At 39.2% G+C, this 13244-nt stretch overlaps 1 protein-coding gene across 6 annotated transcripts in view; it reads right to left on the reverse strand.

The window, feature by feature from the left end:
* Positions 1–1101: 1101 nt before the first annotated feature.
* The window catches only part of PI4KA (phosphatidylinositol 4-kinase alpha), a 60191-nt gene continuing 48048 nt past the window's right edge, over positions 1102–13244 (reverse strand). For 3 of the 6 annotated variants that reach the window (XM_030500742.1, XM_030500741.1, XM_030500745.1), the window contains 13 exons: positions 12732–12852; positions 12310–12439; positions 10414–10484; positions 9480–9552; positions 9289–9359; positions 8584–8693; positions 7862–7966; positions 7305–7430; positions 6865–6985; positions 6048–6207; positions 4632–4721; positions 3674–3757; positions 1102–1801 (listed from right to left, as the gene is read on the reverse strand). In XM_030500742.1, the coding sequence (XP_030356602.1) occupies positions 1750–1801; positions 3674–3757; positions 4632–4721; positions 6048–6207; positions 6865–6985; positions 7305–7430; positions 7862–7966; positions 8584–8693; positions 9289–9359; positions 9480–9552; positions 10414–10484; positions 12310–12439; positions 12732–12852 (1314 nt within the window). In that variant the 3' untranslated portion in view covers positions 1102–1749. The other 3 variants (XR_003993653.1, XM_030500743.1, XM_030500744.1) reach the window with 3 other exon arrangements.

Below are 13244 nucleotides of genomic sequence, written 5' to 3' on the forward strand. Positions count from 1 at the left end.
TACTCATTCAAGAGAGCAACTTCTGATGCCATCTCCATTTATGCTAGCTCTTAATTGATCTTCTTATCATAAGGCTGCTTGAAACACCCATTTGGGTTTTCACGTTACACAGTACATTTATTTTGAGATGCAGAAAAGGAAAATACATACACATAAGCATTAACTTGAATTAGCAAAGCATCAGAACTCCTCACCACCTCTCCTGAGAAAACTTCACAACTCATCACTCCACCTGCTCCCTGTTACAGGAAGCATACTACATTTGTAGCATCAATCAGCTCCTTTTCCTACAGATCCCAAATAGGTACAACTAGCCGCAGGCACAGAGTATAAAAATTACTCCATGCCCCAATTGCTTGTATAATACACATGAATTAAATCAATAATTAAAGCAGTTTTTGCACACAACTTGTCCCCTGTGAACCTCCAATCGTTTTTAAAAAGCCAGCAGCACCTCCTCATGTTGCTAACAAGGATAGGGGCTCAGAGCCCACATTGCTGTGAGCCACCCACCACACAGGCAACAGACAGCGGCACAAGACCCACTTTAACACCTACTGCAATAGCCCAAACCATTTTTAAATTAGACAGGCAGACTGCAGCACTTCCATACTGAGAAAGGCCCATCTCATAGGCAGAGGCGAAGCGTGCTGCCTTCACAGCCCCTCTCCTACCCTTGCCTCCCCCCAGAGCAGTGAGCACAGCAGCACACCTCCCTCACACTACCTTTGATGCCATCTCCAGCAGAGACCCCATCAGATGGCCTGGCTTTGGGCTGGCGGCCCCCCTAAGCAACCTCAGCTGCAAAGGGGACACACTGGGAGTTCCCTCAGCAAAGCAGAAACTCGCCCTGAAAGAGTTAGGTGCCAGCTCAAAGGTACTCAAAAACACTACCCAAGGGAAGATGTGGGTGCAGCCACATCATCAGCCCTGCACAGCAGATGCCCACCCATGCCCTCACCCTGTTCCCTGCAAGGCTCGGCCTCCACCATGGCCCAGCTCCCAGGTAAGCTCAGGGTCCCGGCCGAGCAGCTCCAGCCCAGGACCTTTCCCCTCAGGGCCACAAAAACTCAGTGCATGGTAAAGGATGTGCAACAGACACAAAGTCTAAAGGTCTTTTATTACATTTTATAGATTAAATATATCTTCAGTAGAGTCTCTTTTCTTAAAACACACAAAAGGAAAAAATACATTCTTCATGTACATATGAAATACTGACCACATAGCAGGGACCATGTACAGTGCAAAGTATGAACACAGCTACACAGACATCACCACCTTGGATGATTATCAGGTTTTTCTACAGTAAAATTAGGACAAGTTAACGTTTCTGCTTCCAAAGAGAAATCCATACCCTTCCCTTCCATGGCATTTTGTGGGATTGTGCAGGAAAGGGTATTTTTCACTTTTTAAAGGTATTATAAAATCCTTGCATTGCATGAAAAGTTATCGGCCTCCACAATCTTTATCTCTTTCACACATTCATAATCATAGTACAATTTTTACTGTGATTGCAGCCCAACTCCAAAAATTCAAGGAAAACCAGAAATATATAGAACCTGGTAAAGACAAAGGAACGAATCAGAGTGATTGTTGCAATGTCCAGGAAACGTGCACCCACTTGTACACACACATACACAACAGATGGAAGATAGCGAGGTGCGACTGAGCATCTCCTATTTATTACAAGGTTTGGAGTGAGGGCACAGGGTTGCATGTTTCAGCTCGGCAGTGAATCTCTAGTGTCTCTCAGTATGGGATGTCATTCTGGTAGTACTGGATCATGTCGTATGTCCTACTCCTAGACGAGAAAAGCAAAGCCAGAGGTAAGTGAAAGTTTAAAAAAAACACTGCACCCATTGTCACAGAAACAAAGATCAAGATCCCACAGAAACAAAGCATGAGTGAAGGAAATTACCTGCTGATCAAAACTAGCCCTATGTGCTTTGAAGGCATTGTGAAGGGCCAGTAACTGTTATGAACAGCACAAAACATCCTGCTCTTGTTTAAACTAGGTAAAAAACGTATTCTCAGCGTGGCAACAGCAGCTTGGATCCTGTGTTTGGATAAGCCAGAGGCACCTCACATTGCATTGGTGGTTTGTTTTAGCAGAAGGAAATGTATATTAAATGAAGCAAGATCATCAGGGCTGCATGGAGATGGAATTATGTGGAAATAAAAGGAATCTTAATTAAGGAGAATGCTAATAATGACAAGTGCAGGGGAAATAACAGCATTAATAGCAGCACCTCTGATGAGTGACTGAACAAACAAATCTAAGCCTTGTTACAGATGACTCACTTATCCATGGGAAGAGCTTATTCAGGTCACAATAACCATGCCACAGGTAGAGAAGCTCCAGCTTGTCAGTACTGAAGTGGCTCTGGGCATCCACACTGCAGTGTGCCTGCCTTTGTAACCTCCAATATTGATCAAAAATTCTGAGCAGATACACCAGCAGGCACTAGAAAATCCAGTTCAGTTCTAGCAGGGCTGTATCCCAGGACTTGAGCCTCACCGGTCTCAAGCTGACCCCAAATGGAACTAGATAACAGTTTGTATTAGACTCTCCAATATATTCCACAAAGTCTGTATTATCTGGGATAATAATAAAACATGCACTTAAGATATTTAAGTTTTAAATTTATTGTATTTAAAGTATTAAATGTAATAAAATTACATTTTACATGTAATTTCCTTTCAAAAGTTTTGCACAAGATACCAAACTATTTGTTTACTTGATGGGAAAAAACCCTACAGTTGATGGGCTAGCTGGCGATTAAGTCGGTTTTTAAACTGCTAATTACCTGATAGTGTACTTAATAGTGGATGACAAATAAACATGGCCCAGCCACTAAGACATTCAGGACCCACGTTGCCAATGTTCTCTACCTGAGGTATTTTCCCTAGCCAGTATTATACAATATATAAGTAACATATGGTCTACCAAAATGATTAATATGTTAATGTAGTATCAACTCATGAAAAAAAAAATTAGTAGAAAGATTAGAACTCATTTCTAGAGAAGAGTTTTGCACAGAATAGCAGCTCAGAATTTCAGGAGGATGTTCAGGTAACTTAATGCGTACAAGCAATTTTGAAAAAGATTTTGTAAAGTCACTGTGGTTCTGTTTCAGATTCATTCTTACTCAAACCAATAGAACATGCATACTGTTTTTTATGAAACCTTCTCCTTAAAAAAATGAAAGGGAACAAGCTTTGGGATCAATCTCTATTAATCTGGACCAGAAGGCATGCTACTCCTGTTGCCATTCAATGCCATTCTTTACTATTTATCCCTTTATTTGTAGAGGTGACCCGACCCTATATAAAAGGAGGTATCGCAACGAGACATCTAACTCTAACGGTACAGATGGCCATAGGAGCCAAAATGCTTAACTTTAGGGCCAAAGATTCACTCTGACAGAAAATCTTCCATTCTTTAGACTAGCCAGCCTTGCTATTTGACCAGCCTGGGCTTAAGCCTTCCTTACCAGTGTAAAAGAGAGGAGATGAAGCATGTTCAGAAGCAAAGCTGCTATCCTGCATAATCGAAATATCGACAACTCAAAAATGTTTGGTATCTGACTGATAAAACTCTACTTTTTAGCTCTGCTCAAAGCTTGATGACCTTCCTTTAGCCATAGGGAGAAGACATGCACAGATGCCAAACCTGTTGCTGAGGAAACAATTCTGGATGATCTTGATGATGAAAGTTGCAGCCTCCCGTTCAGTCATGTTGGGGCTGAACCTATGTCTATATGCAGAAAATCACAAAAAGCAAGAGTAAAAATTAGTGAGGTTTCCTTTGAGCATGATACAAATTTGTCTTTGCACATGCTCAGCCACGTGTTGATTTCACTTGCTGCAAGTACCTACTTCTTTTGAGTACCTTGTACTAATTACGTAATGTTTTAATAAGCACTTGCCGCCTTTAGTCTTACAGTGGAGACGGAGGCTGTGATCATCAGTCTAGTGGTAACTCCAGGAACAGCAGATCCCTCTTTCTAGGCAGCCGCTGTTTTTACAGCATCTTTGCAGCTAATAGTGTCCTGCAGCTCCTGCCCATCATACTTTATATATCTGTACTTATCTTTAGGAAATTGTAGGAAGCTACATACAGGAAATGCTGACCTAATTCTGCTCAGTCTGGAGCTAACTCTGGAGGCATAAGCCTGAAGGGTTTAAAGTGTCACATTAGAATTTGTATGTCTAAGCTGTTGGATGTTACAACATAGTTCCATTCATTACTGCATTATCTGGAGAACAGATTTTCAGATGCTGTTCTTCAGAGTCCAGCACCATTTCAGAGGACATCAGACTCTGCAACACATTACCTCTCAATTAAAGCAGATCTTTCCTTTATGGTCTTATTTTGCTAGCCGTACAGACTTAAAGATAATCCACGTACTTGCACAGTAAATGAACAGCTTGAACTTAATTCTACAAAAAGGCCTCTGGAATTCCTACTTTCTGAGATACTCCATAATCAAAAGTTAACTATTTCTTACAACTTTAAGACAGTTAATATTTGAGTAGCATGACACCTATACTCACTGCCCAAGTTGTGGCAGTATACATTCTGTGAAGAACATACGACTATTTTCCAGTTCATACATATGCTGACTTACTTCAACAGCTTGATTGTTTGCCCTCGGAAACAGGGCAGCCCTGTATCCAACATCAGTGTAACCAGTGAGACAACAGCATCCATGTAAGGCCTAGAGAAAAAGAGGACAAAAAGGCTGCAGCACTCGAACTCCTGCAGCTTTAGTAGGTAAAGAGGCAAGCTGAGGGTACATCGAGCTGGATCACACCTTTTTCTGTAATTAAATCAACATATATAATCCTCTTTCATTTGCTGGTAGAGTTATACCATTGCTTGCAATATGCCAGTTTAATTCCAACCTGCTTGGTTCTGTGATTCTGTGATTCTGTAATTAAATTTCACTCCTTAATGTTGGACTAGCAGATACTCAGAATGCTGCAAGATAAACAGTCTCAAGGAGGATTATACAATGCAGTGCTTGAGTAAACAACATTTCTTCAGCATCAGACAGGTGAATCAGTGCATCAAAACAGTACAAAAGACTGAAACCAGCAATACCACAGTAACAGCTTATGTTGTAATTCCTAATTACTCTATGTAATTCTTTGCTACATCAGCCCAGCTTCCCTTCTCCTTCCTCTCCTCCCACTCGGAACACTTATTACCTACCAAGCTATTACTCTGCTACTTGGATGACATTTTTTTCTCAACACAAAACTTTCTCCAGATTGCTCCCCCTCAAAGAACCAAACTGATCTTGACTCCAAGACAGCCCCTTCTGGGACTACTAGCTGAAGAAACTTTGATTCTGTAAGATAACATCAATAATACTTTATAGTTGTGATAGAATGAGCTTTTATCTAGACTCTTGTGCTCTCCTCCTCCCACCCACATGCAACATCCTCTACATATAGATTTATTAGTACTCCTGCATATTAAAGAAAACCTTGTTAGCTTGGTACAGAGCAAGGTAAAGCTGCAAACCTTTACTGAGTGGCTGGCAATCACAGCTGAAGAGGGGAGCTACCAAAACCCCTGCATATTTTACAACAGACAATTGTAGCACTTTTTCACATCTACTACCTAATTCACTCTAGCTGAAATGGTGATAAATGTGATCGTCCTATTTGGGAAAACATGAAAGATTTTCATTCTCCTGTAGTTTCTTACTGCAAAGTTTTAACAGCATACTAAATCACGTGAGGAAATGTGTGTAACATCACATTTACATTGACTAGAATGTATACAATTTTAAAATATAACAGAAGAACAGATGTCCTGGTTTCAGCTGGAATAGTTATTTTTCTTCTTAACAACAGGAAAAAACCCACAAATATAGGCTGTAAAATTGCAGGATTAAGTTGTTTCAAAGTCTGCAAGATGTACCAGGACAGTCTGACAGGCTCAGACCTCCTACACACAAATGCATATTATTATCTTCTCATCTGGTTTTGGACATGCAAGCATTTCCACTTTTGAGCAGTTAAGAACACCTTACCTGACTGCCAGATAGCCTCTGACACACATCTCCATAAACCATTTGAATGGAGTTGCCTCCATTTTTCCTCCCATTATCATCACCATCTCATCAGTAAGCTTAATGTCAGGCTCCCAGCCCAGATTTCCACCAGGTGAGCTTTCAAACATGAATCCAAAATCTGTGCACAAAAGATAATCTGCTTTATAAACTCTGTGGATTAGTTCTCCACTGTCAAAGCTGACAGAAGAAAGGAGAGGTGGATTTCACATATTAATACCTACTTCTTTCTACCAACATTTAAACTCCAACTAGCACTGTTGTGAAGGGTAAAAACACCAACAAAAGAGTCATCACCGTAACATTAGACTAGACACAAGAATGACATCAAATAAACTCCCTGCTGAAACATCTGTGCAGTTCCAGAAAATCAAAGCTAAAGCAGAGGTTACAGCCTCACATAATTACATAAATTTACTTGTCAAATTTAATTCATGCCCATACAGTGATGAAAGGAACCCAAAGATACATTTATGTATTTTTACATTCATATACATATGTATGCACGCATAAGTACGTATACATGCACAACCCATACGTACGTGTGTATATACTTTCCTGAAGCTGGTAAAACTTTGCAAAGCTAAATTTACACAGAAGCAGCCAACACAAGCATACACACAATGCTGAACAGGCATGAAAAAATCCCATGTATATTTATAAACCATGAAATCAGAATATAGATTGGGAAGGGAAATGACTTATTGTCTTCTCTGAGCAATACTTTACAGCAGAAGGAAAACGTAACTACTGATATTTGAATGTGGGTATGACTGACCAATATGAATGATGTGTCCCTTCTTGTCCAGCATGATGTTGCCATTATGCCTGTCTTTAATCTGGAGCAGAAACAGGAGAAGACTATACGCAGCCATACTGCGGATGAAATTATAACGAGCCTGTACAAGCAAGAAGATAAAATGAAATCAGAAGAACATAGAGAATTTAATAAGTCTTATCCCAGCAGCAGATACAGCTGAACAATGGGGTTTTTTTTCCATTCATGATTAGTTTGAAGCCATGTTCAATGATAATCTCCATACATCTACAGCTGCAATAATTCCTTCAGCTAACTCACTCATAGCTAAAAATGGATTATCAGCATCAGAAACCAAATACAGCATCATGATTGCCATTATTCAATTATTTGTCATTATTTCTTATAGCTAGAATGCTTCTCAGTTGAGATTTTGCTGTGCTTGCCAACTGATATTTTACCTTCTGGAATGCAAGGGTAGACTCATCTCCATACTGCCTTGTAAAGTAATCATACATCCCAAAGTCTGTCTGCCTGCCCAGCTGGTCACGGGATGTGCAGTCAGGAATGCATTCAATAACACCACACTGAAGGGGAAGAGGAGAAACAGGTCGGTAAAGCACATTCCCAAAATATATTTTGTTCATGGCTCTTGGCAGTCATACAGGTCCTCTGGGAAATGTGGGAAGCCTACACATCACTGAATACTGAGTTTCAAGTTTACTCATAAAAAAAGTGTATCAATTTTTCTTAGGATTTCCATGCAAGCTCTGTGACTTTCCACTACTTGCACAATGTAGCCCCCAAAAATCAAACAACAAACATGAATAACCACAAGCAGCAAAACTTCAGAGCCAAAAGTTTTAGAAAGCAGGAAGCAGGAGAGGAAAGACTCTTTTTGTTGCTGGTGCCCCAAATATTTGGCAGTATTTCCTTGCAGTAGGGAATTTTTATGTGTGCTGAAAGTTTTTTTTAATTAGGAACCATTTTCTAGAGCCGTATAGTTAATTGTACTTACCCCAGGAGCTGTGGCCACCACTCTGTATGGAAACACAAAAAGATCCAGGCCCACCAGTTGAAATATGTTCTTGAAGAGATCGATGATTTGTAAAGCTAACATGTCCTGTTATACAAGTAAAAAAATTGCACAAGCATTACAGGGGTTATGGATCATAAGTTAAGATTACAAAAATGCTCTGAAGAACTCTGAAGTGAACATTAAAGTTACCCCAGCAGGTCTGCAGATGTGTACTTGTGCATGCACAGTGGCTCTGGGGGAAATCAAAACGGGAAAAGATAAATGCTGTGTAAGTGGGTAGCAAGCCACGTTGAGGATTTAACTGCTGACCTAAGAAGAACAAACTATTCCATCACTCTTTGATAAGAGGGCTACTAATAACTCCGGGGGAAACAGCTAGCATTCCCTCTTAATCAAAACCAATCGAGTTTCAATGTACAAGATACCACCTTGGAAACTACTGCTTTGTTACCAATAGTGCAATCAGAAAATAAGCTCTGAAAAAGAATTTTAAGTCATGGTAAGCTGTCTTAAAAGAATGGCCTTTGTTTCGAAACCAGAATTTCTCTAGTAGTACAACACAGTTCTTTCCCTCAGTCTGTAACTAGTGGAGACTCTTAAAATTGCAAAGAAAAGTATTTCTATACTTAAATGATTTTCTTCTTACATATTGTCACCTATGAATCTGTCTTCTATTGCTGCAAAGCCCAACAGCTTTGTACCTGTCTGCAGTCATCGCCCACTTTAAAGATAGCTGCCTGCCAACAGATTTTCTTACTGTCCACCCCTTCTTCTGCACTTTCATCTATGGAATCAGAACGACAACGCAGACCTGCAAGAAGAGCACAAAGCAAAACCCAGACATGGACTTCAATTAGTAACTTTCTACCATGACAAGTCCTCTGCACTCAAAACCACCACACTTTGCTGCAGGTGCACAACAGATATTTCTGCCTCGTAAGGTGAATACCAAAGATAGTTCCCTTTATCTACTCAAACTAGAACATTTTAAGATAGTGTTCATGATCTACCTGGTAACACCTGAATCGCGTTAAACTAGTCAGCTAGAGCATTCAACAGAATTTATTATGAAAAAACCCTCCCAAATACTGGAATTTGCTACAGTCTAAAAAACAGGGAAAGATAATCAATTGCTCTGTTAGTCTAAATTAACTGTTAAAATTTCTTCCAAATACTATGTGGTTTGCTTCCTGGGAGTTAAAAAAATTGAAAGAAAAATGGATTTAAGTTTTCAGAATTTTCTTCTCTCTTCCTTTGATCCAGTTTTATTTCTGAGCTGAATTACAGCAGATAAAATTCAACACAAATAATTTTACTGCTGCATTACAGGTCACTAAAAGCAGGCAATTTTAAAGGAATTGCTGACTCTTAATTAGTAGTTGATTATTTAAGATGCAGTTACTAACCTTCTTTTTCGAGCTCACTAACTCCACATCGTTTCACTTTAAATTTGGCCAGGTAGGGTGCTTTTGCTGCACTAAATTGTGAAAAACCCAAAGATGATGATAAGTGCAAGTTAGCCAAACAAGGATTTCTAGAAAAAATACTAAAATATCATGAATTAACTTAACGGGAGAATATAACAAGAGCATGGTACCTCTGCATAGGAGTTCCTGATTTGTAATCAATGTCCAGAACAATAGCTTCAGGATTGCTGGGCAAGTAACAGCCTGCGAAATGGAGCAGACAGCTGAGAACAAACCCACTGGCTAGTGCAACAATGCAACTAGGAGAGTAACTGATGTTAGTGTCTCTAACTGCAGTACGTAGTTCTGGATTAAATAAAATGTTAGAGGCAAACTGGAGATGATGGTGTGTGAGCCAGGAAGGATGCAGTATCCCCTTTTCATTAGTGAGTGATTGCCAGAAACTAACAGAACACAATTTTGAACTAATCCTGCCAAATGTACAGATAGGACTTCTCTTACAATAGTCCCTAATAAGATGTGGAAGCGTGTCCCACTCCACTGGGAAGGGCTCTTAGCATCCAACACATGGTAGGAGAATTAAGACCTGTTAGGCAGAGATCAGGAACAGCTTTCATCAAACCCATTTTAAAGAGGGGAGTCAGACTGGGAAACCTATGTTCAAGATTTGAAAGGACTTTCAGACAATGACGTTTCAAGGTAATGCCTGACGAGAGAAAAAGAAGAATGAAAGGAACTTGACACGCTTCATTCTTGAGGTAACATAACTTCTCAAAAGTGCCCCATCTCTTTAAAAAACAGGTGGTCCAAAGAAAAAGAGCTTATTTATCTTTTCTCTTCAGACATACATTTCTACTTTTATCCACAATGTGCATTATCTAACTTGCTCTTGGGCAAGTTTTGATACACCATATAGAAATCACCAGGTAAAAATATTTCAATTGTTTCAAGAGAGAAACAATCCAACTGTAACAGAAGAACAGCCACCAGCACCAAAACTGAGAGCTGCCACTTGCAGGTATTTCCAGATTTGCTTGCAGAAAATACAGTACTCATGTTGAATGCAAAAAGCCCACTAAATTATATGATTAAATCACTTCTTACCAGGCTGCACTTTCACCTCAGAGAGAGCACTCAAACAAGCTTTTTTTCTTTCATCTCCTTTAGGGAATGGTCTAGAAAGATGAATGATACATTATTTATCTGCATACTATATATTACAATATGTACTAGCCTCAAATTTGTTTCAAACTTACAGAAACTTCACTAAAAATGTTTCTTCCTGTAATGACAAAGATCTGTTACTGCACCACTTCTGGAGAATTCACAGGCTCAATACCTAACCAGAACACTTTCTATCTTAATGACGGTTATAGTCTTTGCTTCACAGATTTAACATGCATTTGACATACAGGTTGTTGACAAACCAAAACAGTGTAAGATATGTGACCGAAATATATGAAGGCTCCTCCTCATACAAAAATTTGAGCATAATTTTACTTGTGTAAGCACCACTATAGTTATACCAATGCAATTCTCCTTTGCGGAACTTACTCCAGAATAAGAACATTGCTAACTGGAAAAGACAAGCCAGAAATATGCCTGTGCAATTACATGCCTAATTTGTTCACTGCAGGTGTCAAGTGGGTGATTAGTAACATGGTGAACAATGAGTACATACAATTACCCAATTGCACAGGCACTTGTGTTAACTGTCTATTGAAGTCAGTCACACAATTGCATGCTGACCTGGTGTAGCAGCATGCAACTAAAAGGCATTACTTATGCTCTAGTTTTAAGCAGTGCAGCAGATTACTGAAGCAGCAACATAATGGCTGAGATAATGAAATCATCACAGATGATACTAGTATTCATTTATACCATCTACAAAGCAAACGGCATCTCCTCTGTGTTGCCTTTACATAAGAGATGCACAAAACCCAAATTCATTTTAAGGCTGGGTGCAAAATACAGTGCTTGCAAAACAATTATTATCAGTTACTTAATTATAACTTCTTACTAATAAACAGTGGATTGATTTCATTCTAAATAGAAAGATATTCAGATCCTAACCCCACCATTTAAACCCATCCTAACTGGGTGAAAACATCTTACCATGCACATAGAGAACGCCTAATATTTGATTTCTGTGATGTAAGTGTCCTTTAGCCTGATGCCCTTATACTGGTGGTTTGCAAAGCTTCATTTTAAATGAGGTATGTTCCATGAAATGCATATTATATGACTTTCAAATACTTTTATACACCAGAGAATGTTTTAAAAATATGCAATGAAACCACATTTACAGTCTTAGAGCTTGTGTGATGAGCTGCTGCCATCCACTGGCAAGCTTTATAATAAATAGTTAAATTTCATATCCTACTGCCGTCTTTACAGTCAACAGTGAGAATCTCTCAAGGAGCAGGACTTTGCATTTTAAGAGATCAACAATTCAATGTTTATGACATCAAATCTTTCTCCCTAACCACAATTTAGGAATGAAGGAAAAGAACTTACATATGCAAAAAGAACAACTGTCTTTGTATTATGCTGCACAGTGAAATCTCTTTTGAGAACAGGAAAATAATTTCATAGAGTCTTAACAGAAGGCAAGCCATTTACCTATCCCTGAGGTTTTTTAGTTTTGTAGGGTTTTTTATCCTCATTCCACCATTACCAACCACAATGTGTTCGAATTCAGAATCATCTGCTTCTAAAGTTATAGCTGTTCCAGATGGACTGCTAGCTCAAAGCATGAGCACTGAGATCACGACAGATACGAATTATCCCTAGAAGTCAAACTAAAATGAGCCTTTGCATCCTAAAAACTCTTAAGTTGCATTTAAGAAAAAATTAATTTCTTACAAGTAATTAATTATTTTTTTCCTGCAAATACTATCCCAGTACCCCTAAAAGCAACTTAGCCTCTTAATCAGGACACTGGCAATTAACAGAACAGTGAGCCCCAAAAGAGGACAATTTCTGAAGTACAATACTTACTTGATAATGGCTGAAACGTTGGTGATTTTATTAAAGAAATCAAATTCCCGCTGGTAGAACTCCTTGGCTGGGCCAGACAATGAGCCAGTTATCTCCTCTACTAGCTGCTCCAGAAGTTCCCCAATGTCAGCTGCACGTGGAAAGGAAGCACCTCGGTCAGCAGCTTATTTCAGAAAGCTAAATGATATGGATATAACCACCTTTGGATAATATTAAAAGAAATAAAGTCCTCATGCAAACATTGCCACATCTTTTGATGAACTCTATCAGTTAGAACACTTCTACAGAATGGGCCCTACCTCTACAAATAAAAGAGAAGTTCCTAGCTAAAAAGATTCCTCCTGCTAAGAAAGAAGTGGGAAGGAGATTTAGTCTGAACTGAGACAAAGGAATCAAGCTAGATTGTATTTTAAAGCACTCACGATCTTTTTGATGTCCTTCTTCATCCAGGTAGATATTAGTTTTCATGTTCCAGATGAATTGGTGAGCCAATAGCTGGGATTTGGCAGCTGCCCACAGGATGTATTCTCTGACATAACCCATCTGCAACCATATCCAGGCCAGTAAGGATCAAAGACCATTGCAGCTCTAGCAGACTCAATATTACTGCTTCTAACAGCTATTCTTCAACCCCCCCAAATATTTGATGGATAGAAAGAAAAACTCTGCACTCTCATTCATGTTGCTAAAAACGCTTTTGACGAATGACAGTGTATTTCCAGAAGTTGCATTCCCTTTCTTTTACTTTCAACTTCAGTGGTCTGTAGATATTTCTATATCTGACTGATGTCTCATGAAGATGTCTGATGTTCATGCTCTGCATTGCAGAGGATATTTATCTACGCAAAGTTCTCAAAGAACAACTATATACAGTCACCTACGCTGCTGGCTGGGGATGTTTTCACCTAAAAGTAATGCACTGACCAGAGTTCACA

The sequence above is a fragment of the Strigops habroptila genome, chromosome 11, assembly GCF_004027225.2.
Source record: "Strigops habroptila isolate Jane chromosome 11, bStrHab1.2.pri, whole genome shotgun sequence".
NCBI lineage: Eukaryota > Metazoa > Chordata > Aves > Psittaciformes > Psittacidae > Strigops > Strigops habroptila.